The sequence below is a fragment of the Pygocentrus nattereri genome, chromosome 14 (assembly GCF_015220715.1).
Source record: "Pygocentrus nattereri isolate fPygNat1 chromosome 14, fPygNat1.pri, whole genome shotgun sequence".
In the NCBI taxonomy this organism is placed as follows: Eukaryota; Metazoa; Chordata; class Actinopteri; order Characiformes; family Serrasalmidae; genus Pygocentrus; species Pygocentrus nattereri.
Window position 1 is genome coordinate 36,524,256 of NC_051224.1, and position 26,205 is coordinate 36,550,460.

At 38.3% G+C, this 26,205-nt stretch overlaps 1 protein-coding gene and 3 gene segments (V, D, J or C); 3 read left to right on the forward strand and 1 right to left on the reverse strand.

Moving 5' to 3' along the window:
• The first annotated feature begins 2,478 nt into the window (after positions 1-2,478).
• On the forward strand, positions 2,479-3,254 carry LOC108414181. The segment is given in 3 exon segments: positions 2,479-2,538; positions 2,625-3,019; positions 3,183-3,254. Coding segments are annotated over 3 exon segments (519 nt in total).
• A 3,693-nt stretch (positions 3,255-6,947) lies between these two features.
• On the reverse strand, positions 6,948-8,503 carry si:dkey-204f11.3 (uncharacterized protein LOC100034401 homolog). The gene is made up of 2 exons (XM_037544622.1): positions 8,168-8,503; positions 6,948-7,230 (listed from the first exon to the last, which is right to left on the reverse strand). Exons 1-2 carry the CDS (start codon positions 8,501-8,503, stop codon positions 7,048-7,050), a joined length of 519 nt encoding a protein of 172 aa, XP_037400519.1. The 3' UTR covers positions 6,948-7,047.
• Positions 8,504-20,320: 11,817 nt separating this feature from the next.
• Positions 20,321-20,839, forward strand: LOC108414179. The segment is given in 2 exon segments: positions 20,321-20,363; positions 20,445-20,839. Coding segments are annotated over 2 exon segments (438 nt in total).
• A 2,458-nt stretch (positions 20,840-23,297) lies between these two features.
• On the forward strand, positions 23,298-23,817 carry LOC119265111. The segment is given in 2 exon segments: positions 23,298-23,352; positions 23,435-23,817. Coding segments are annotated over 2 exon segments (426 nt in total).
• The last annotated feature ends 2,388 nt before the right edge of the window (positions 23,818-26,205 follow it).

Sequence of the window (26,205 nt, forward strand, 5' to 3'; positions counted from 1 at the left end):
TAACACTGCACAGCTTGTCCGTGTGGTTTAAGAAACAGTTTTACTTACTGTGAAATATAAAAATGAACAAAACCTCATACTGTAGCCATTACGAAACAGATGTGCCAAATTCTGACCTCCTACATGTCACGCTGGCTGATGGACGCAACAGGACACAAATGCTTTCAAGGTTTCTGTTAACTCTTATATAATTGCTAATAAATAAGTTGAATTGTTTTCTACATATAACAGCTGGAAAACTTGCCCCTCAGATTGAATGAGAATAACACCTCAACCATTAGCATCATGTTTATCTTCAATGCTTCTCCCAAAAGATGAGTCAAAGAGTGGGAACTTCACAGGCTTTTCACTATTAAGTTTGTCAGTGTTACGACCACACGTTTTATCTAGGGTGCTGTGGGATCAGTAACACAGCATTAAAACACTGAACTAGTCATTTCAGGTTAAAAGCTTGAGGAACAGACCAAAAGAGCTTTTAAGATCATTTTATTCAAATAAATCTAGTCAATTTAGTACCACACTGAAAGAACCAGAATGTGGACAGCACCAAAAAAAGAACAACCTTACTATACTCGCCTACACAAACACAAACAAAATGCAGAGTAGCTAACACAGGACACAACAGGATACATGACCTGGAACAATCAGGAGACACAACAGGACTCCATCCTCCATTAACAATGAACTGGACTGGACATGTGATGTGTGGCTAATGCTGGAATTCAGGGTTTCACAGTGTTTTGACTTTTTTCTGTTGTAGCGATCCTCCATCACAACACCACGACTGTCAGTATATTTCCATCCATGACATCATGATGCAAATCCAGTGTGTTGTGTCTCCAAACCATTTTTATTAATGGTTTGAGGTTTGAGTGCCTAATATTTTTTTCAATGGTTGCCATTCCCTCTTCTTTTCAGGTGTGAAAGGTCAAAGTTTGGAGTCCATTCCTAGTGATCCAGTGTTGGTGCGTCCGGGGGGAAGTTTTTCTGTCTCCTGTAAGGCAGTAGGATATGATTTTGGGAGTTATTCCATGCACTGGATAAGACAGCCATCTGGAAAAGCCCTCCAGTGGATCGGACGCATCTATACCAACACTGGAACAACAGCATATACTAAAGGTCTTGAAGGACGGATTGAAATAACGAAGGATAACAGCAAAGGCACGTCATACCTTAAACTGTCTGGTCTGACAGTAGAAGACACAGCTGTGTATTACTGTGCCCGTTAAACACAGTGTGACAAACAGATGGGAAGGGTGTACAAAAACTCATCAGCAGCTGAGCCCACCCTTGCAGTGGCCATTCAGCTAGCAGAGTGGAAATCAACTCAGATATTTTTGATTGCAGAGGATTATTATTATTTATTTTCAAATGTTCACAATTTAATTACATTTTCTTCTCTACTAGAATAGATTTACATGCTTTAAATTTCCCAAAACACAATATTTTTCTCATGCTGTACATCTCTATTCAACCTTTGTCTGAAATGCTCTGTTAGAGCTCCTGTGTCTTTAAGCACCACCCCCAAAAGAACCCAGCATGCTCTGATTGGTTAGCACACCCACTCCATTCTGATTTGTCACCTGCTAGAGCAGCATGTTGCTACAAGTTCTGCCCCACACTGCTGTGGTTGTTCTCACAATAGCATGTCAGTTTGAGCCAGAATCCGATCCTGAAAGTCAGGTGGACAGAGAGGACAAATCCGATCCACATTCGCAAACTAGACTGGAGCTCGACATCGTAAAGTGTTGGGTTTTTAACTGTTTAGCTCTCTGTGTGCTGCTGGTAGGTGGGCAATATGTTTGTGTTACAAGAGGACATCACTACGTAACTGAGAAAAGGGCTGGAATTCCAACAAGGCATTTCAGGCAGCTGAGAAAAATGGTGTCTGTAAGAAATAGTTTCTCCCTCTGGTGTGAGCTTTGAGCATTATACCTTTGCAGACTGTTTACATGCACAGCAAACTATAACACACTAAAAGAAAGGGAAAACATGGAAAAGCATAACAGGCCTACTTTAATATACCTTCTTTGTATCTCTGTTATCAGACGCTGCTTTGTTTCTGTGTGACATGTTGTGACCCTGTGTTGAGCTGCTAGTGAGCAACGAGGAGCGAAAAGGGGTGGAGTGAGAACCCCTCGCTGTGAACAGAATTCACCCCTTTCCCCTAAGATGGCCATGCTGTGACAAAACAGTCGTGTTTTATCCAGCATTGGTTCGTTTAACTGTCTTCTAATTTGTCTCCTGGCTAAAACCCACAATTATCATGCACATAAAATAATGTAAAGTATGTGGTGATTAATTTTTGATAAAATAACAGTATTGTGATGAGCTAAAGTCCATCCTTCATCATCCTCCATCAACAGTGAACTGGCATTTTATTTCCATCCATGACATCATGATGCAAATCCAGTGTGTTGTGGCTCCATCCAGTACTTATGTGCTGCTGAGCTGAGTGGAGCAGTAGAGTCTCATCAACACTCACCATGAAGATCACGCTGTCCTTATTACTGATGAAGCTGAGCCTATTTGTCTGCAGTGAGTATCCGAACATTTTTATTAATGGTTTGAGGTTTGAGTGCCTAATATTTTTTTCAATGGTTGCCATTCCCTCTTCTTTTCAGGTGTGAAAGGTCAAAGTTTGGAGTCCTTTCCTAGTGATCCAGTGTTGGTGCGTCCTGGGGGAAGTTTTTCTGTCTCCTGTAAGGCAGTTGGATATAGATTTGAGGGTTATTCCATGCACTGGATAAGACAACCATCTGGAAAAGCCCTCCAGTGGATTGAGCGCATCTTTCCTACCAATGGAGAAACATTATATGCTAAAGGTCTTGAAGGACGGATTGAAATAATGAAGGACAACAGCAAAAGCACTTCATACCTTAAACTGTCTGGTCTGACAGTAGAAGACACAGCTGTGTATTACTGTGCCCGTTTAGCACAGTGTGACAAACAGATGGGAAGGGTGTACAAAAACCAGCAGCTGAGCTCACTCGTCATGCAGGGGTCGGTGTCACTACACGTAGCAGTGATGGAAAGTTTGAGTATATATATCATTACTATCTTGCTTACTCTTGACATTAAATGCCTTTACCTTTCTGCGGGCCCCTAGTGGCCTTTCCGCAGTGGAATGGAAATTTTGGTCATTTTAAATAATAATTATTTCTTTGTATCTCTGTCATCAGATGAACTACGACACTGTTGGCTTTCTGAGTGTGAAATGCTGGGACTCCAAAACTGATGCAAAAAAGGCTTAATGGCCTAACTCTTGCATATCTTACTGATCTGTTGAAATATTATAGCCTGTCCAGACCATTTTGCTCAGTTGAGTCAGGCTGACCAATACTGTCTAGGATCTCTTACAATTCAGTTTGCGGAAGATCATTTTCTTATGTATTCTGGGGAATATAATGAAAGCAAGCCCAATAGAAGTTTTTAAGTCCAGATAAAATAAATTTGTTTAGGCCAGCATACAGTTATGTGCAAAAATGTGGGTGTCTATGGTTAAATGACCTATTTTGAAAATATGTTAGCATCCTCTACAGAGAGCACACTGCTGTACTGATAGCTGTCCAACAACCAAGAATGACTAATATTTGGACATTGTATAGACATAATGTTTAAAGGGGAAGTGTATGATATACAGTACTGTGCTAAAGTCTTAGGCACCCAAGACACATTTTCAAAATCCATTTATTTGTGTAGTTTGTGTTTATTTGCTGAGAAAAGTGTTTATATATATATATATATATATATATATATATATATATATGTATATATATGTATATATATAAAATTAGTGATTTTCTGGATGTTGGTGTTTTTCATTTCCAAGCCTCTCCTCGAGGAAGCCCAGTATTATATGTAGTTAAAAAGCAGATCCTGGTTTGACCAATCAGTGCTCAGTAAATTGTGCTCATGATGTACAACCCCAATTCCAATGAAGTTGGGATGTTGTGTAAAACATAAATAAAAACAGAATACCATGATTTGCCAATCCTTTCCAGCCTATATTCAATTGAATACACTACAAAGACAAGATATTTAATGTTCAAACAGATAAACTTTGTTTTTTTGCAAATATTCACTCATTTTGAATTTGATGCCTGCAACATGTTCCAAAGAAGTTGGGACAGGGGCATGTTTACCACTGTGTTACATCACCTTTCCTTTTAACAGCACTCAATAAGCGTTTGGGAACTGAGGACACTGATTGTTGAAGCTTTGTAGGTGGAATTCTTTCCCATTCTTGCTTGATGTACAACTTCAGTTGCTCAACAGTCCGGGGTCTCCGTTGTCGTATTCTGCGCTTCATAATGCGCCACACATTTTCAATGGGAGACAGGTCTGGACTGCAGGCAGGCCAGTCTAGTACCCGCACTCTTTTACTACGAAGCCACGCTGTTGTAACACGTGCAGAATGTGGCTTGGCATTGTCTTGCTGAAATAAGCAGGACGTCCCTGAAAAAGACGTTGCTTGGATGGCAGCATATGTGGCTCCAAAACCTGTATGTACCTTTCAGCATTAATGGTGCCTTCACAGATGTGCAAGTTACCCCTGCCATGGGTACTAACACACCCCCACACCATCAGAGATGCTGGCTTTTGAACTTTGCGCTGATAACAATCCGGACAGTCCTTTTCCTCTTTGGCCCGGAGGACTCGGCGTCCATGATTTCCAAAAACAGGTTGAAATGTGGACTCGTCAGACCACAGGACACTTTTCCACTTTGCGTCAGTCCATCTCAGATGAGCTCGGGCCAGAGAAGCCGGCGGTGTTTCTGGGTGGTGTTGATATACGGCATGGCAGAGTTTTAACTTGCACTTGTAGATGGAGCGACGAACTGTGTTCACTGACAGGGGTTTTCTGAAGTGGTCCTGAGCCCATGTGGGAATATCCGTTACAGAATGATATCGGTTTTTAATGCAGTGCCGCCTGAGGGATTGAAGGTCACGGGCATTCAGTGTTGATTTTCTGCCTTGCCGCTTACTTGCAGAGACTTCTCCAGATTCTCTGAATCTTTTGATGATATTATGGACTGTAGATGATGAAATCCCTAAATTCCTTGCAGTTGCATGTTGAGAAATGTTGTTCTTAAAAACTGTTGGACTATTTGCTCACGCAGTTGTTTACAAAGTGGTGAACCTCGCCCCATCCTTGTGAATGACTGAGCCTTTCAGGGATGCTCCCTTTATACCCAGTCATGACATTCACCTGTTTCCAATTAATCTGTTCACCTGTGGAATGTTCCATTCCTCAACTTTCCCAGTCTTTTGTTGCTCCTCTCCCAACTTCTTTGTAACATGTTGCAGGCATCAAATTCAAAATGAGTGAATATTTGCAAAAAAAAAAAAAAAAGTTTATCCATCTGAACATTAAATATTTATAGTCTTTGTAGTGTGTTCAATTGAATATAGGTTGAAAAGGATTTGCAAATCATCGTATTCTGTTTTTATTTATGTTTTACACAACGTCCCAACTTCATTGGAATTGGGGTTGTAATTGATGATATTAAGTCTCTGTGGCGGCTGTGAAGGTGTCAAGGAAAAATATGGACCCGAGAAATTCTTGTTACTTTTTATTGATTTATGTTTACTTGAATTATGAATATGAATTTATTCTAATGTATATTGTGATAAATGCACTGCTGAGGAAAATTGTTTAAAAATGTGCTTAGATGCCTAAAACTAATTCTAGAACTATAATTATATCAAACTATAATTTGAAATTGCCTGTTGTCCTTTACATAGTATGTTAATTTCATGATGGATGGACTAAAAGAAATGGCCCAAAATGACCTGGAAGAAAGTCTGGGTCCATTAACTTACATTAAAAGTAGTAGATGTAGGTTTTTTCTTTCTCCTGAAAAGTTTCCATTTTGGATAAGCGAGGTTTCGCTCTGACAGCAGCAATGTAAACCTACTGTATATATGACTTCCACTAACTTCCAATAAAATGATCATACATTCTACAATGGTTTATTATACTTTACAGAAAAGCTGATGTGACCTGACATTTTCTGATATATTCACTTTGTGTTCACAAACATGAATGTTTTGTCCATCAGGCCACATGTTGCTGTCCTATTTTGCACAGTGGTTCACTGAGCTTATTGGTAGTGGTTAGAGGACTCTAGGCTGTGGTTCCCCCTTATGTAGAGTACATAATAATGCTTTTGGTTTTACAAAACAATATCAGCACATTTATCTGTGCACTTGAATTGTGTATTGTTGATGAGAGCAAAGCCTTGCATTTCAAGGAGAAATTACAGTAGAAGGCAAATGTTCTTAACTTTTTCAATGCAGCAAATATAAATGAATTCTGAGTCACTTATATTGGTTAATTCATCAAGAAATATTCATACAATGTAAAATACGCTAAGAATTTTAAATTAATGTCCATTAATGTGATGATAAATGTTTTTCTCACTTTTAAAGCAAGTGTGTCAGCATAGTAAAAAGAAGTTATGCACCCACACAAAGCACAAAAAGTATGGCTGTTGTTGCTTTCTAGTTTGACATCATTTGAAAGTGCATGCTGCTCTTTACATTGTGTGTAGATTTCATGAAGAATTGTCCAAAAGAAATGACCCAGAATGACTTTGAAAAAAGTCTGGTTCCTTTGACTTACATTAAAAGTAAAGTAGGTTTTTTCCTTCTCCTGTAAATGTATCATTCGGAGGTACAAGGTTTTGTTCCAACAACAGCGCTATACTTATAAATATTCTGTTTTGAATTTAGAATATACTGAGAGAACTGTTGCAATGTGTGTAATATGGGTTGGGAAACTTTAGAACAGATTTGTGTATAAAGTATACAATGCATTCTGTATATTTTGAATGATATGTTTTGTAAAAGTTCAGAAATGTGTGTAAAAAAAACGGAACTCGTGATTGAAAGCACTTTATTAAATGTGACAGAAATACACTGATATTGTGCATGTTGTAAAGTTTGAATGATGCTTCCAATGCAGACTAGTCAGAAAATGTTCCAGCAAGTAAAGCACAAAGCGCTGCCTTTAGGAAGCATCAGTGATGGAGAAAAAAAAGATTAATTTTTACATTTTTCTTTCCGTAAGAAGTGAAGGCATGCGTCTGTGTTTAGTGAACAGATGATTGACAGCAGCACGATGAAGATGATGGTCAGGATCAACGCCACAAGGTTGGCAATGAGAGCACACTTTGCAAAACGTTTGGCACCTTTAATGTCTCCTCTGTAGCACCTGTGCCGTGCCTGTGACATACATATACATAAATATGATATGAATGACAGTATATTCTATATATATTTATATATATATATACACACACACACACACACACACACACACACACACACACACACACACACAACGATCAGGCATAATATGACCACTTTCCTTGTTTCTACGCTGTTGTACTGGTACAAGTGGATCAGACACAGGAGCACAAGTTTTTAAACACTGTGTCCACTCACTGTCCACTCTATTAGACACTTCTGCCTTGTCAGTCCATCATGTGCTCCTGCACAGTTTGTGTTGCTCATCCTCTAGTCCTTCATCAGTGGTCACAGGACGCTGCCCACAGGACGCTGTTGGCTGGATATTTTTGGTTGGTGGACTATTCTCAGTCCAGCGACACTGAGGTGTTTAAAAACTCCAGCAGCACTGCTGTGTCTGATCCACTCAGACCAGCGCAACACACACTAACACACCACCACCAGATTAACAGAGTATCAGAGAAACAGATGGACTACAGTCTGTAACTGTAGAACTACAAAGTGCAGCTATACAGTAAGTGGAGCATAAAATGAGCGTAGAAACAAGGAGGTGCTATTGACATGAGGTAATAGTTGAGATAGTTTGATGTGAAGTGCTTCATTGAATGGAAACCTTACATACAGTCGTGATGACTTTACATCCATTATACTATCCAAAGCCGCCAGTGAACATACACGTCATATGTTTTTGTACTTAATGTTACTGAAGTTTTGTCTCACAACACTCTGCGTATAGCTCTCCGCTATGAATAGATTTTAATAAATCCTTTTCAGGACGTCTGGTTCCTGTCACTACCACTGCGAACGATTCTGCTGTAGGACAGAGCATTTCACATCAAACCACTCAAATTCTATTTACACTCTAACCAAGCAGAATTTTTGAATTCCCATTTTCCCATCACTTTTACCTTACCCTCAGTGAGCATTTCAGAGCGAGTAGGCCCAGGAGCAGGATGTTGAAGAACATGTTGGAAATGATGGAGAAACACATGTAGTCTTTCACCTTCACACGGACACGGCGCTTCTGAGGGCCTTGGCGATAGCGCTTCGGCAGTTTAGCTTTGAATTTCCTCTCGTTTCCACCCTCGTCCCATTCTTCTGCACCTTGATACCCTCCCTCCACATCTTCTCCCTCCATCACATCCATATCTCCTCCCTCCATCACATCCATATCTCCTCCCTCCATCACATACATATCTCCTCCCTCCATCATATCCATATCACCCATGCTAAAGTCAGCGTCTTCCATTGTTCTGTTTGCAGCAGTTAACGTGGTGAATAGCTCCTTTATACTCGATTCTGTCCTGTATTAATGCTGTGATGATTCGCTGACCTAAATATTAGTTGTGCGTGGTAAATGTTGTGGTTTATTGTCCAGCTGCAGAGTTCGTAGTGGTGGTTCTATAACCTAGTTTTTCTGGACGATATAAGGCAAAAGCATGCAAGCGTGGTAACAGCGTGATAAAAGCCACATACATAAAACTGCTTCTAAGTGAAATGCAATGTTAATAAACTTTCAGAGAGTTTCTTGCATGAAAAGGAACCTTAAAATCACAATTTTAAGAAAGACTCGCCTGGGAAGGGCATGTTCTTCTAATAATGAATGTTTGTGTGAGTTGCTAGAGTTTGAGGATCTGCTCTCCACAGCCACACACACACACACACACACACACACACACGTATATATACAGTAATGTATTGAAGAAATGTTGTGTGTGTAGTTTTAGGTTATATGCTCCATAGCATTTAATCACAGGATTATTCTGCTCACTCTTACTGTAAAGGGCAAGGCTGTGTGGATCAGAAGAAGAGATCAAATGAGCTGTTAGTTAGGAGAAAACTCTGCTTATTTACGGTTAAGCGGTGGTCAACAAGATGTTTCCATTTTTAGTACCTTACACTTTCATTTATAACAGAATAGCAGTCACTTTACTTGAAGTGATGTTATTTTAAATGTGTATGTTGGGTTATAATTGTTACTCTACTTTATTAGAGCTTTATAATTACACAGATCATTACCTGTTTAAAATAATGAGCGGTGATACTTGTGTTATTACATGTTTATAAGTCAGCAAAGAATTAATTATAGTTCATTGTTGGAGACATTAGTAGAGTTTATAAATGTGCTTACAAAGCTTTATTACCAAGTTGTAAAGAGCTGAGTGCATTAGTAATGGCTTATAAATATGGACTTCATGTTTAACTAGATTATGTTGAACTATAAGGTGTTCTAAAGTCAAGAACCATTACGGAACCATTATTTTGAGGACTGTTGATGATTCTTCAGACTAACTGAACAATTTAACCAACTTCTTTGAAACCAAACAAAAATATTTACAATGTAAATTGGACATTGCATGGGAGGAGGCGCTCTTTTCCCTCAAGTGGCATCAACCTCAGTGATTTAAGGAAATGCCCCCATACTTAAGAACTAGCCACGTTGACAAACAATTGACAGAGTGTTTCCAAGGTCAGAGAGACTGTGATGGCCAGGTCGCTATTTCTGTTGCTCTTGCTAGCAGCCGCACCGTGTGAGTATGAGTGAAAGTGCTGCACTGTACTGTTTATTATTGTTTTTACTGTAACAGCAAAAACAATAGTAAACCATCACATGACATGAAAATTTCTTACACTGCTTTATCATTAGGTGCTGAAGGTGTTGAGCTGACCCAGCCAAGTTCAGTGGCCGTTAAACCTGGAGAGTCGGTCAAATTGTCCTGTAAAGTGTCTGGATACTCAATCACGAGCTACTGTACTCACTGGATACGGCAGTTTAAGGGAAAGACCCTTGAGTGGATTGGGTGGATATGCAGCGGTGGAAACACAGCTCACAAAGATTCTCTGAAATCCAGGTTCAGCATCTCCAGAGACACGTCCAGCAACATGTTATACTTACAAGGACAGAATCTGCAGCCTGAAGACACAGCTGTGTATTACTGTGCTCGACAACCACAGTGACACTAACCAGCAGCAGCCCTGTACAGAAACACCACAGGTCTTTCAGCTGTTTCATATAATAGCTGAAAAATGATCTTCATGCATTTAAGATTTGCTGTATGTAAGATTATATCGCAAATTGCTGCTGTGGTATTTCCATTTTTGTTGTTTTCCAGTTTTGGCACAATTAAAAGTGCCTGTTTCCCTTTACAATGTGTATAGATTCCATGGTGAATGGATCAAAAGAAATGGAACAAAATGACTTGGAAAAAGGTTCTGGTTCCATTGACTTACATTAAAAGTAGAGCAGGTTTTTTCCTTCTCCTATAAAGTTACCATTTTGGAGATAAGATGTTTTGCTCTGACAGCAGCGAAATGCTATTTCTTGCAAAACTGTTCACAGAATGTTTAGAAATGGTTAGAAAATATGAAAACCTGCATGAATGTCCCTCAAAGTTATGTCCTCTGTTATTTTTTCCATTTACACAAATTTAATTCTACAAACCATCAATTTTCTACTTTTTAGTTATGTAGATGTACAGTTAGGTCCAGAAATATTTGGACAGTGACACAATCTTCATGATTTGGGCTCTGCATGCCACCACATTGGATTTGAAAGGAAACAACTGAGATGCAATTGAAGTGTACACTTTTAGGTTTAATTCAAGGGGTTGCACAAAAATATCCTATGAAATGTTTAGGAATTGCAACCATTCTTCTACAAAGCCTCCTCATTTCAGGGGCCCAAAAGTAAATTAACTTTACCATAAATAAAATGTTCATTTTTAATACTTTGTTGAGAATCCTTTGCAGGCAATGATTGCCTGAAAATTGGAACCCATGGACATCACCAAATGCTGCGTTTCTGCCTTTGTGATGCTTTGCCAGGACTTTACCGCAGCGGTCTTCAGTTGTTGCTTGTTTGTGGGTCTTTCTGCCTTTTTGTTTTGTTTTAAGCAAGTGAAATGCAGGCTCAAATGGGTTGAGATCTGGTGATTGACACAGCCATTACAGAATATTCCACTTCTTTGCCTTAAAAAACTCCTGGCTTGCTTTGTTTTGTAAGTTTTGGCTCATCTGTACTGTGAAGCGACGTCCAATCAACCTTCATGCATTTGGTTGAATCTGAGCAGAAAGTACTTGTCAGAATTCGTCCGGCTGCTTCTGTCTTCTGTCACATCATCAGTAAACACTAGTGACCCAGTGCCATTGGAAGCCGTGCATGCTCATGCCATCACACTGCCTCCACCATGTTTTACAGATGATGTGGTGTGCTGTTCCAAGCCTTCTCCATACTTTCTTCTTCCCATCATTCTGGTACAGGTTAATCTTAGTTTCATCTGTCCAAAGAACGCTGTTCCAGAAGTTCCAGGCTTCTTTAGATGTTTTTTGGCAAAGTCTAATCTGGCCTTTCTATTTCTGAGGCTGATTAGTGGCGAACCCTCTGTGTTCACTTGTGGTGAACCCTCTGTATTTGCTCTCATGAAGTCTTCTCTTTATGGTAGACTTAGATACTGATGCACCTACTTCCTGGAGTTTTCTTAGATTGGGTGGATGTTGTGAAGGGTTTTTCTTCATCATGGAAAGGATTCTGCGATCATCCACCACTGTTGTCTTCCGTGGACGTCCAGGCCTTTTTGAGTTCCTGAGCTCCTTTTTCCCCAGAATGTACCAAACTGTTGATTTGGCCAGTCCTAGTATTTCTGCTCTCTCTCTGATGGATTTGTTCTCTTTTTCAGCCTAATGATGGTCTGCTTCACTTCCATTGAGAGCTCCTTTGACCGCATGTTGTGGGTTCACAGCAAAAAAGCTTCCAAATGCAAATGCTACACCTGGAATCAACTCCAGACCTTTTTACTTGTCTAATTGATGATGGATTCATGAGGGAATAGCCCATGCAGCCCATGAAATAGCTTCTGAGATAATTACTGTTGGACCCTCGAAAAAGAGGCAGCTACATATTGAAGAGACATAATTCCTTCCTAAATTAGGATGTGAACACCCTCAGATTAGAGCAGAGTCTGCACTTTAAGCTTATATTGATTATACAACTGTATCTTGAATATGTTTTGGTAAGCAGCTTAAATACCAAAACTTGTGTCACTGTCCAAATATTTCTGGGATTAACTGTATTTACCTGTATTAGTTCAGTAGATTCTTTTACAGGGGAACTATGTAAAAAGCCAAGTTAGACTGATGGAAGGTACCAAAAGTATCTGCAAAGATTTGTAAGAATTTTTTTTTTACATGCCAGGAAAATCCCAAATATTTTAATCCAAATTTTCCTAATATAAATATATGTTGGATTTGCAAAATGTTCAGCAGAGTCAGACTGAAGGTAAAACTCCATAATTCCAAGACTATTCATTTATTTATTACCTAGTCATTAAGTTAATTGCCATGAAGTACAAGTTATTTATCATTTTTCATGAGATATTAGTCAAGAGATTAGATATAATCACTCACTTTCATAAAGACAATGAAACTCAAAGAACAAAAAAGCGTCCACAACAATCATAGCAAAAAATAATGTAAATATATACAGAAAACGACCACCTGCAAGACCAAAACTGTCCCCCTGAGATAAACAGCACTTAAAACAGAGAGAGAGAGAGAGAGAGAGAGAGAGAGAGAGACAGAGAGAGAGAGAGAGAGAGAGAGAGACAGAGAGAGAGAGAGAGAGAGAGAGAGAGAGAGAGAGAGAGAGAGAGAGAGAGAGAGAGAGAGAGAGAGAGAGAGAGAGAGAGAGAGAGAGAGAAGCTGCTTCAGATCTGAAAACATCCACAGGTGTTTCTGTCTGATCCTCCACTGTGTGAAGACGACTTAGTGCTATGGGTCTGAAAGGATGTGTAGCTGTGATGAAGCTACACTGAGAAAAGGAGACAGACACATAAAGGAACATGCTGGTGTTCTCAGAACAATTGACATCATGAGAAGCATAAAATGCAACTTCTAAGACTGAACTTTAGAGGTGGAAATATATCCCAGCAGATTTACTGTAAACACTGCAAGTCAGTCTCCTGAAAAGAATGAAAGCTGTAATAAAGGCAAAGAGTGGACACAATAAATACTGAAATGAAATGAAATGAAATGAAATGAATGTAGAGCACTGTCGCCTCACAGCAAGGAGGGCCTGGGTTCGAGTCCCTGGCTTGAAGTTTTCATGTTCTCCCCGTGTCTGTGTGGGTTTCCTCCAGGTTCTCTGGTCCCCCCGCCCCACAGTCCAAAGATGTGCAGTCAGGCTGTTTGGACATGCTAAATTGGCCCTAGGCTGGCAACCTGTCCAGGGTGTCCCATGACAGCTGGGATAGGCTCCAGCACCCTGCGTGACCCAGAAGGAGAAGAGGCTTAGAAGACACAATGCTATCGTTGAGGGTTTTTCACAGTTCACCCCACCATTGATAACAACATGATGCAAATCCAGTGTGTTGTGGCTCCATCCAGTACTTATGTGCTGCTGAGCTGAGTGGAGCAGTAGAGGCTCATCAACACTCACCATGAAGATCACGCTCTCCTTACTACTGATACTACTCAGCTTCAGCTGTGAGTTCCTGATCCAATATTTCATCCAGTACTCTATTTGTATGCTGTGGAATTGACACTTAATTATCAAATATTTTACTTTTTTTATAGGTATGAAATGTCAAATTATGGAATCATTAGAAACTGCAGTTCAGCTAAAGCCTGGAGAAACTCTGAGTCTCTCCTGCAGAGGATCTGGGTTTAACTTTGGAGGCTCTGGCATGCACTGGATCAGACATCAGGCTGGAAAACCGCTGGAGTGGATTGGGACAATCTGGTCTGATTCCAGTAAAACTGCTTATATTAAATCTGTTGAGGGACGCTTGGAAATTATCAAAAAAGACACCCAAAACATGGTGCATCTGAAGCTGAGTGGCTTGACTGCACAGGACTCAGCTGTGTATTACTGTACAAGAAACCACAGTGCTAGAAACATGTGAGCCAGCTGTACAAAAACTCCCCACAGTGGCTAAAATAAAGGAGCAGACCTTGAAATGTGGGCAGTGTATTCTCAATATCAGCAGGTGGTGCTAGAACATTAAAAATATATAGCAACAGTCATCAAACATACCTCACACAGGCATCAATAGTGTCCTGTTACGTCTAACTTTAGACCAATTTGGTCACTGTTGGTGAGTAAGGAGGCTGGATATATGTGCTAAAGTAGGTTTTGTTTGTTGAAAATGAACTACAATAAACACTCTAAACGATACAAAAGCATATTTGTGATATGACTTGTAAAGAAACCATTTTATTGATATCCAAAATGACAATATGTGAGGTTTTTATGCGTAAAATTGTTGATAGAAAATAGTGTTAAATCTGAAACATATGTTTTATTTGGGGATTATTTTGCCATTCAGCATCCCGTGCCTCTCAGGCCAAAATCTTATCACAAAACATCATTATCATTAAACAACGTCTCACCCATCAAACAGCATATTTATAACCATTTAATGTAATGACTTTTAGAGGGAGCTTCTAGAAGCATAACAGTCTTCAGACATCCGGTTCCTTTCACCACAATATTGTTGTGTTTCACGGTGTACTTGTGTATAGCTGAAATGACAAAGCCTGGCTTGACAATTGCGAACAATTCTGACTCAATTCTGGCGCATTTCACATCAAATCATTCTGACTTACCAATTTACATAAAGAAGAATGGAATTACCCCTAAACATGGAGGTGAAAACCAACAGCTTTCACTTTATCACCATGTTCTCCACATCTCTACTTCTTGTGTGGTCTACTGCTTTGTGGCTGAACTGTTGTTGCTCCTAGACACATCTATTTCACAATAATAACACTTACAGTTGTCTGGGGCAGATCTAGCAGGACAGAAATTTCACAAATTGACTTGAGACAGAGGTGGCATCTTATGACAGTGCCATGTTTAGCTCATCAGTATGACCCATTCTACTTCAAGTATTTGTCTATCGAGACTGCAAGGCTATGCGCTTATTTTTAACCACCTGTTAGCAATGGGTGTGGCTGTTTACATCTTACATCTTGGCTTACATCTTAACCCCTTAAAATTCTAGGCTTTTTATTCAGTAACTACAGGGACTTCAATGCAAACTAGTTGAGCTATTTTTAGGTTATGGAAATGTGTAATGGCTGTGTAAGGAGTTAATCAAATAACCATGAAGAACTTTAGAAAAATCAGTGCAATTCCCTTTTAATGTGAAGTAAATACATTGTTTGCTTATTGAACAATACAGGCTAATGTCAAGCCACAACGTCATATCATTTATGTCAATCATACAGTAAATCTCATGTGGGTTACTCATTGTCAGCTATTTTAGCCATGAATTCATGACACTTTGTGTCTAAGCACAGTTCAGCAGGAGGTGCTAAAACAATCAATCCATATGTACATATTGTGGTCTGTTGTCAGAAGAAAACCTCGTATCTCCAAAATGATAACTTCACAGGGAAAGGAAAAAGCCTACTTTACTTTTAATGTAAGTCAATGGAACCTTCATGGACTCCATTTCTGTTGGTCCATTCATCATGAAATTTACACACAATATATAGAACCACAAGTATTTTCAAATTACATCAAAAACTGAAAAACATCAAAAATGGAGATACAAGGCTTTCTCCTGAAAACAGCGTGTGTGGGTATTTATTAAACCAACCCCACACAGTTTGTTAGTGAGAACCTAAGGTCATCAATCTCTCCACCAAGACACTCATCAAATCTCTTAATTAGCTATTCATATATGCATAGATTAGAGAGTCTTCCATAAATTTGCACCTGACCGCTTTAGTTTAAAGACAAGTTCGGGTTTAAGATATCTTGCATCTCCGGCAGTCAGCTGTTCTTTTGTTGAAGAACACTGGGTCTGTGTTCTACAAGCTTTTTTTCTACAATGTTCTCCACCCATTTATGCTGGTTCACTTTCATTCAGGGACAATATGAATGCCTTTGCCGATATTACAGTGTTGGTGTTTGAATAGGAATAGTGGACCAGCGTACTGGGGGCTTCAAAAGAACAGTAGAGGGAGATGTTTCCTCAAAAACTCTGCATTCACTGACCATCACTCTTCCTCTACTACAGCTGCGTCCTGTGACAGTTACGCACTTTATTTCATTAAAAACATCTAGGTGGAACCTGCTTTTGACCTTTTCTGTGATGAAGCTGAGGCCGCTGTAGATATAAATGCCGTAATTGTAAATGTACACCTACAGAATGTTTAGAGTCCTGATAAATGCTTAGAATACAGGAGATAATAAATTAATCTCATACAGGATACTTGTATGTACTTGTAAGATGTATGCAGAGTGTACAATTAAGAGTTAAATTAAGATGGTCATTCAGTGTCTTCCACGGAAATAGAAAATGGGAATTTCTACTAATTATTATAGTTATGATGTAAACAAAGTCACTCCGAGTGGTCTGGCACTTACAGACTTGGTTTTCTTTACAGCAGTGATGACAGGAATCAAAAGTCTCAATATGAAATATACCCATTTTATTTCCTATCCAAACTATCCAAACGATAAAGGCATCTAGGTGGTTAATATGTAACGGTCATTATGGTGAAATATTGGTATTTTATGGTTTGTCTCAGGGCTATTTTGCTATACAATGTCCTGCACGCACTGCTACGATGAATGGACAATACTATTGCAGGAATCAGGCTACCATATTCACGATTACGCAATAACGGTCTGCTACGGAACTTTTAGCATCATTAAACAATACAGCCGTTTGGTTCCTATCAGCGGAATTCCCCTAAACCTTGAACTACACCGAACAAATGAAGTAAACTGCCATATTATTTCCTGAAGAGAGATACAGTAGAAACTCCTCTATACAAATGTTCTGCCAGCTTCTACATATTTAAGTGGAGGTGAAGACCAGCAGCTTCCATTCATTCACCATGTTCTCCGCATCTTTACTTCTGCTGCTGTTGGCTGCTGTGAGCTGTAAGTATTTGTTAGATTAGATTAGAATTCTAAAGTTTACTCATTCCCATCCCTGATCATGGAGTAGCCCTCCACTCCTGGAATGCTCCAAGACCAGAGTTGGGACGCTCTTACATTATCTGTTGGAACTTTATCTTCCAAAAAATATAAATATATAAATAAAACAACAGGTTCAACAGGTGTTCACTGTGTTGAGCTGACCCAGCCTGGATCCATGGTCATAAATCCTGGTCAGTCAGTGTCACTGACCTGTAAAGTTTTTGGGTATTCGCTGACCGATAGCAGGAGCTGGACACACTGGATACGGCAGCCTGCAGGAAAAGCTCTGGAGTGGATTGGAGAGATAAATGGAGATGGTGCCACTTTTTACAGTGACAAACTGAAAAGCAGATTTCAGATTACCAGACATTCGTCCAGCAGCACAGTGACTTTAAGAGGGCAGTATCTGCAGACTGGAGACAGCTGTGTATTACTGCGCTCGTGAGCAGCACACAGTGAGGCACATCAGCAGAAACCCTGTACAAAAACTGCTGGGCACAGATCACCACTGCAAGAGTTTGCAGCCAGGAACAAAAACATCAGGGTTATTTTATCGCCACTGTGAACAGATGAAGAAAAAAAGACTTCTGTGATTCATTTTTGGACACAATGCACAAATAAATCCTGAGGTTATTTTAAACTCACCAGTTCAGTCCTGGAACTTATTTTAAACTCCTCAAGGAGACTTTCAGAATACAAACCACATTTCCAAAAGAGCTGTTCAGTGAAAAATCCAAAAGTTTAATAGCAAATGTTCCTCAATCAGCGATTGCAAGGGTTTTAAGTATTTCCCCCTTATCATAACTGAATGCTCTCAGATGACATTGCATTAACAATCTAATATTTATGAGTATTGATGAATACTTTGGTAAAGCATTATTGATAAACACTGTTAATTGCTGCATCCACAAAGGCAAGTTATGACTGTACTGTACACAGTGAAAGTCGTATATAACAACCGTCAGAAACACCACCGACTTCTCTGGGCTGAAAAGGATAGATGCACAGTGGAAACATGCATTGTCATTTGAGGAGTAAACATTTAAGATGAAGTTTATAGTAATAATGGACATTTTTCTTTGTCCTGGAGAATACAAAGACCTTCCAGATTGTTAGCAGCATTCAAAAGCCAGGTTCTGTACTAGTGTATTAGTATTAGGAGTATATTAGTGCCTATAGCATGGGTAACTTGTGCATCTGTGAAAGTATTAAATGTAATATAAGCATCAAAGATTGTAATTTAATGAACAATAATTAGATGTAGTTGAATGTAGTTATTTCATCCGACTTTCTTGGAAACACTACAATGTTATATGTCATACTCAGATTAAGATATGATTGAGTCAAATGTAGCGTTAGGAGTCCTGACCAAGGACTCTTATTTTGTAGCATGGCTTATTTTCTCAGATAGGGAATTGATCCTTATTACATAGTGGACTGGAGTGTTAGCCACTACGCTATACTAACCACCACAAACCAGGCCTCAATTTGCTTTCTTCAGAATTTTATCCAGGACTGTTTTTGCATGATTTTTACTAGTTTTAAAATATTAAGGGCTGATAAGAAGAGAGAGATTTTATTGCTTGCATCAAAAAATCTTCCTAAGTAAGTTTTCTTTAACCCACTGCACATTTTTATGTTATTTCTTGCTTAATATCTGCATTTACCTCTCAATTTAATTTCAATCTATGTATTTTTTCAAGCTTTTGTATTTTTAGCAGTGTAAACACAAACTCCAAAGAATCCTAAGAAAAAAAAATGAATAAGCTTCACTCCTAAATTCAGTACCACAAACTTAACAAGCTCTACAAAAATCCTTAAATTCAGTACTACAAAGGCTTTCCGATCATCAGATAACATCTTAAAATCTTCAAGTAATACAATTTAAGATGAGGCTCCTGCAGTAAACATGAAAAAAGACCGATTTAATATCTACTGGCGCAACAATCACAATGGCCTCAAGAGGGACTCTTTGAGCTTGTTTTGTGTTCTAAGTGAGACTGACAAAGGTAATAATTCTTAATAAAAGCAATCAAACCCACCGCTTTGTAAGACAAGCACATTTTTCATATAAATAAGATTATTGTCTTGATACGAAATCTTTTCATCTGCTAAGGTTTTGTTTTTTGCAGTTTAGCATTTGACAGCTTTAGCTGTGTAGTTCTACCAACTGTGGACATGGCCGAAAGAGCCCTGCCACTTTGAGTAGGAAACACACCCAGAGACCAAGCATGAGTGAATGGTGTAGTTTAGTTGAACGTACATTTACTAAAACAAAGGACACAGAGCTCAAACAGACCAAAAATGGTTTAAGCTTTAAAGAGCAGGAAAACGAGAACTTCACATCATTGTCTTACAGTGATGTGTAACTTCACAATTTCCAATTTGCATTTCTTGAGTTTACAGGAAGCAGTTTCCAAAAACAGTTCAATAACTTTCTAAATGAAAATAATAATTCTGAAAAATGTCAGTTTAAAAAAAGTCAGAAACAGTTCTGTTAAATGCAGGAAATGATCACAGATTAAATTCTCTTATAAGAATAATGTATATATATATATATATATATATATATATATATATATATATATATATATATATACACATATTTTTTTTTCTTTTGAAAACAAGCCTTAAACAGGTTTGACACACATTTTTATTAGTTTAGGTGATAATGTCTCAAAGAGATAAAAAATTCAGTATGGTGTACCTCAGGGTTCCATAACTGGTCCCCCTTTTTAAGATTGTACATGCTATATTGCTAAAATCATTTTCCATAGTTAATCAAATAACATGTAGTTTATGCCAGACTATGCTGTGGATGAGCTGATGGTCTGCAGTTTTAGTACAATATAATAACATATGAATTATAAAGGGAATGAGGAATAAAGTATTAAAATAATTACTTTGGAGTTTGTACCTCATATTACCTGATTAATACCTAGAACTCATGGGACTATAAAAGAAAGCCTGTAATACAGCATTTTGTGGATGTAAATTGTGCTTTGAGAGCTCATTTTCAGATTTACACTGAGATTTGCAAGGCTCCATGCAAATGTTCTGTGTTCTACTATATATTTAAGCAGGTGGAGATGAAGACCAACAGCTTTCACTCGCTCAGCTTTAACACGCACCATGTTCTCTACATCTCTACTGCTGTTACTGAGCACTGTGACCTGTGAGTGCTTTTAAATTTGCTGTCAAACACATTTTGGGTATTCATGTTTTTCCCCTTCATAATGATGATATTCTCTACTAGGTGTTTACAGTGTTGAGCTGACCCAGTCTGGACCCACGATTGTCAGACCTGGTCAGTCGATGTCACTGACCTGTAAAGTTTCTGGATATTTATTGACTGATGGAAGATACTGTACAGGCTGGATACGGCAGCCTGCAGGAAAAGCTCTGGAGTGGATTGGAGTGATCTGTGCAAATGGCTACACTTCCCACAGTAATGAACTGAACAGCAGGTTTGAAGTTACTAGAGACACGTCCAGCAATACAGTGTTCTTAAGAGGGCAGAATCTGCAGACTGGAGACACAGCTGTGTATTACTGCGCTCGTGAGCAGCACACAGTGAGGCACATCAGCAGAAACCCTGTACAAAAACTCCTGCTGGGCACAGATCACCACTGCAAGGGTTTGCAGGCATGAACAAGAACACCAGGGCTATTTTAACGCCACTGTAAACAGATGAAGGAAAAGACTTCTATGATTTGTTTTTGGACACAATGCACAAATAAATCCTGAGGTTATTTTAAAACTATGACCAACATTTCAGTCCTGGAACTTATTTTAAACTCCTCAAGGAAACTTTCTGAATACAAACCACATTTCCAAAAGAGCTGTTCAGTGAAAAATCCAAAAGTTTAAGAACAATGTTCTTCAATCAGTGATGGCAAGGATTTTAAGCATTTCCCCCTATCACAACGGAATGCTCTTGACCATTGATCTCAGGTGACATTGTATTAAGCAATATTTATAAATATTTATGAATATTACTACATGGGCTTGGGAATGCTTTGCTAAAGCATTATTGATGAACACTGTTCATCGCTGCATCCACAAATGCAAGTGAAGACTGTACTGTGCACAGTTGGAAATCGTATATAACAACCTTCAGAAACACCACCGACGTCTCTGGGCTGAAATGGATAGATGCACAACTGAAACATGCATTGTCATTTGAGGAGTAAACATTTAAGGTTATGTTTATAGAAATAATGCACATTGTGTTCTCCAGGACAAAGAAAAAAAGACCATCCATATTGTTAGCAGCATTCAAAAGCCAGGTTCTGTACTAGTGTATTAGTATTAGGAGTATATTAGTGCCTATAGCAAGGGTAACCTGCACTACTAAATATAATATAATATAATATAATATAATATAATATATTTATTTTGTCTGAATTTCTTGGAAAGACTACACTGCTAGTAATGTGGGACTCAAAATGTTATATGTCATGCTCAGATTAAGATATGATTGAGTCGAATGTAGTGTTAGGAGTCCTGACCAAGGACTCTTGTTTTGTAGCATGGCTTGTTTTCTCAGATAGGGAATTGATCCTTATTACATAGTGGACTGGAGTGTTAGCCACTACGCTATACTAACCACCACAAACCAGGCCTCAATTTGCTTTCTTCAGAATTTTATCCAGGACTGTTTTTGCATGATTTTTACTAGTTTTAAAATATTAAGGGCTGATAAGAAGAGAGATTTTATTGCTTGCTTCAAGAAATCTTCCTAAGTAAATTTTATTTAACCCATTGCACATTTTTATGTTATTTCTTGCTTAATATCTGCATTTAACTCTCAATTTCAATCTATGTAATTTTTCAAGCTTTTGTATTTTTTATAGTGTAAACACAAACTCCAAAGAATCCTAAGAAAAAAAAATGAATAAGCCTCACTCCTAAATTCAGTACCACAAACTTAACAAGCTCTACACAAATCCTTAAATTCAGTACTACAAAGGCAGGAAAACATGAAAAAAACCCTGATTTAATATCTACTGGTACAGCAATCACAATGGCCTCATGAGTGACTTGTTTTGTGTCATAAATAAATTAGAATAAGCTAAAATGTACTGAGTGAGATTGATAAAGGGAACTGTTCTTAAATAAACAAAGGTACCCAGTAACACAAACATGTGAGCCAGCTGTACAAAAACAACCAGAGTGGATAAACAACACAAGAAAAACATTAAATGTAGCCAGTGTAGTCCTCAGGCCAGTAGGTGGTGATATATTATATATTAAATATTAAAATATATTAAAAATATATTAGAATGTTAAAAGAAAATACATCTCACATGTCATTTATAAGACTTTTGTTAAACACCCCCCCGCCCCGAACAACACCTTATGACTTCACAATTTCCAATTCAAATTTCTTGAGTACATCATCAGACAAAGGAGTTCCCAAACAGTTAAATAACCTTCAGAATGAAAATAATAATTTCAGAATAATTTCTTGATAAATGCAGAAAATTACCCGAAATATAATTCTCATATGAATAATGTGCATTCACTACAGCCTTTTTATTTATTTATTTTTTACTTCTTTAGACAATGTAAATGGTATACTTTTGAGAATCTCAAAACTGAATCTTTTTAACAATGTCTTAAACAGGTTTGACAGACATTTTTTATGAGTTAGGTGACAATGTCTAAAAAGATACGAGATTCAGTATGGTGTGCCTCAGGGTTCCATAATTGGTCCCCTTTCTTTTAGATTATACATGCCATCGTACTAAAATCACTTTCCATAGTAATACAGAAAACACAGTTTATGCCAGACTACGCTGTGGATGAGCTGATGGTCTGCAGTTTTAGCACAAAATAATAATGGATGAAGAATAAAGCGAATGAGGAATAAAGCATTAAAAGAACCACTTTGAAACTGGACCTTATATTACCTGATTAATAACTAGAACTCATGGGACTATAAAAAGAAAGCCTGTAATACAATATGTTGTGGATGTAAATCGGGCTTTGAGAGCTCACATTCAGATCTACACGGAGATGTTCAAGGCTCTATGCAAATGTTCTGTCTTCTTCTGCATATTTAAGCAGGTGGAAATGGAGACCAACAGATTTCACTTGCTCAGCTTTAACACGCATCATGTTCTCTACATCTCTCCTGCTGTTGCTGACCACTGTGACCTGTGAGTGTTTTTAATTTGTTGTCAAACACATTTTGGGTATTTATGGGTTTTTTCCCTTTATAATGAAAATATTCTCTACCAGGTGTTTACAGTGTTGAGCTGGTTCAGTCTGGACCCACGGTTGCCAGACCTGGTCAGTCGATGTCCCTGACCTGTAAAGTTTCTGGATATTCAGTGACTGATAGCAGCTACTGTACACACTGGATACGGCAGCCTGCAGGAAAAGCTCTGGAGTGGATTGGAGAGATATGTGGTAGCGGTAACACTTACTACAGTGATAAACTGAAAAGCAGGTTTGAAGTTACTAGAGACACGTCCAGCAGCACAGTGACCTTAGGAGGACAGAACATGCAGACTGGAGACACAGCTGTGTATTACTGCGCTCGTGAAGGACACAGTGAGACACATCAACAGACACCCTGTACAATAACATCCTCACTGAGATACAGTACTGCACAAGAGTAAAAGAGCATCCTTACTCTTTCTGTTTCTAGTCAAAAAGGCCATTAAGAAAAAAAAATACTAATATTCTGTTTCAGAAAAAAAAAATTAACATGCAATTACACAAAAGGCTCAACAACTAAATATAATATCAGTTTTTTCAGCACTTAATGTCTCCATCACATACATTTAGCACAGCTTCCACTCCTTTCAGGAGACTCACTTTAGAGGAATCTGCAGGGATGTTTTTCCACACCTCCAGTGCTCAGTCTTATAGATGTTGGTTGCATTTTCTGCTTCAAATGTATGTTGAAGCTTATTTCCTCTCTCAGAGATAAAAGCTGTGTGTTGCTTTTCTGACGTGGACAGTTTTTCTAAGAGGTCTGGCATAATAGTTAAGTCCTACTTAAGTTGTAGTTAATAGCTGTTTTTAACTGGAAGGTCAATAAATGAAGGGTGGTCTCTTGAATATTTGACTATGTGTGAACGTGGATACTTCAACACCCACATTACTAATAAAAGCTAAAGATCAGTTTTAGGCTGGAACTGATTTGTAATCCCACAGGCTGATGCCAGATTTGGTCCAGAAAGATCAGAAAGTAGCTCTTTAGTTGAACCTTGTTACATAATACTGACGTAAACAAGTCCTTTGCTGTTTGTCATGACAGAGTTTGCCTAGTAATACACTGCGTCATGTTAATATTGAAGTTAATATTTAGGATCAGAATGTTAAATGTCAAAAAGGTAAAAGAGTTTCTTTATGGCAGCTGTGTGTCATAAACTTAGCGGCAGTTTATTTTGTTGCACAATTTAAAGTGCACACATATATAAAATGATATACAGTGCCAAAAAATCTAGTAGGCTTATATAAAGCAATATTCACAATATTAGGGAAAATGCAAAATAATATGCAAAACAATCACATACAATACAGATCACATAATATATATACACACACACACAGTACTGTGCAAAGGTTTTAGGCATCTAAACAAATTTTTAAACAGTTTACCTCAGCAGTGAGTTTATACACACACACACACACACACACACACACACACACACACACACACACACACACACACACACACACACACAATATAATATATATCAATCATTATTAATTAATATTCTATACATTGTTTATTCAAATGTTTTCTCTTTCTGTTTATTCAAAACACTTTTCTCATCAAATAAACACATGACACAAATAGATTTTGAAAATGGAGTTTGAAAAACTTTCACAGTCCTGTATAATCGCTGTTGTCAGAAGAAAATCTCGCATCTCCAAAATAGTAACTTTACAGGAGAGGGAAAAAGCCTACTTCACTTTTACTGTAAGTCAATGGAACCAGACGTCTTTCCAAGTAATTTTGGAATATTTCTTTTGGCCCATTCTTCATAAAATTTACACACAATGTACAGAATAACAGACACTTTCAAACTATGTAAAAAACTGAAAAATGGTGAAAAATGGTGAAAAATTGAGATATGAGGTTTTCTTCCGACAGCAGTGATGTGTGTGTGTGTGTGTGTGTGTGTGTGTGTGTGTGTGTGTGTGTGTGTGTATACCTCTACAAATACAGCTATTTTTTTTTTGGTCCAAAACCACCAGTGACTAAGTTTTTATATACATTCACATCTCCACCATCAAAAATAGGTATCAGATCAAAATCACATCTCAAAACATCTCAACTTTTAAACAGTTCACACCTCTGGCTTCTTTTAAAGCCCCTCAGAGCAATTCTGCCTTAATGGTGTGTTTCTCCTCAGACCACACTGAATAAGTTTCCTTCGACATCCACAACATATTTATATAGACATTTTCATGATCCCCTTCAATGAGAGGCAAATACACTGTTTAAGTATTTAAAACAAAGCAAAACAGGCCGATGTCAAACTACATCATTATATAATTCATATCAATTACACAGTAAATCTGAATCTGATGAACTCGTTTCTCATAGTCAGGTCATAATATTCATGACATCGTGATAAACCGTGGGTCCCAGCTTTAAACACAGTCCAGCAGGAGGTGCTAGAACACAACTTATACTTAATACCATTAGCATCATTACTAATTGATTCCACAGTCCTGACCCCTGATCACTTTTGTTTAAATATAGGTATCTTGCATCTCCAGACTCCAGCGGTCAGCTGTTCTTTTGTTGGAGAACACTGGGCCTTTTTTCTAGAAAGTCCCCCCCACATTCATGCTGGTTCACTTGGATTCTTGCCATTATTAGAGTGCTGGTGTTTTAATGGGAATAGTGGGCATCCGTGTACTGTGGGCTTCAAAAGAACAGTAGAGGGAGATGTTTCCTCTAAGACTCTTTCACTGACCATCACTCTTCCTCTACTGCAGCTGCATCCTGTGACAGTTACACATTTTATTTGGTGTAGAACATGCGG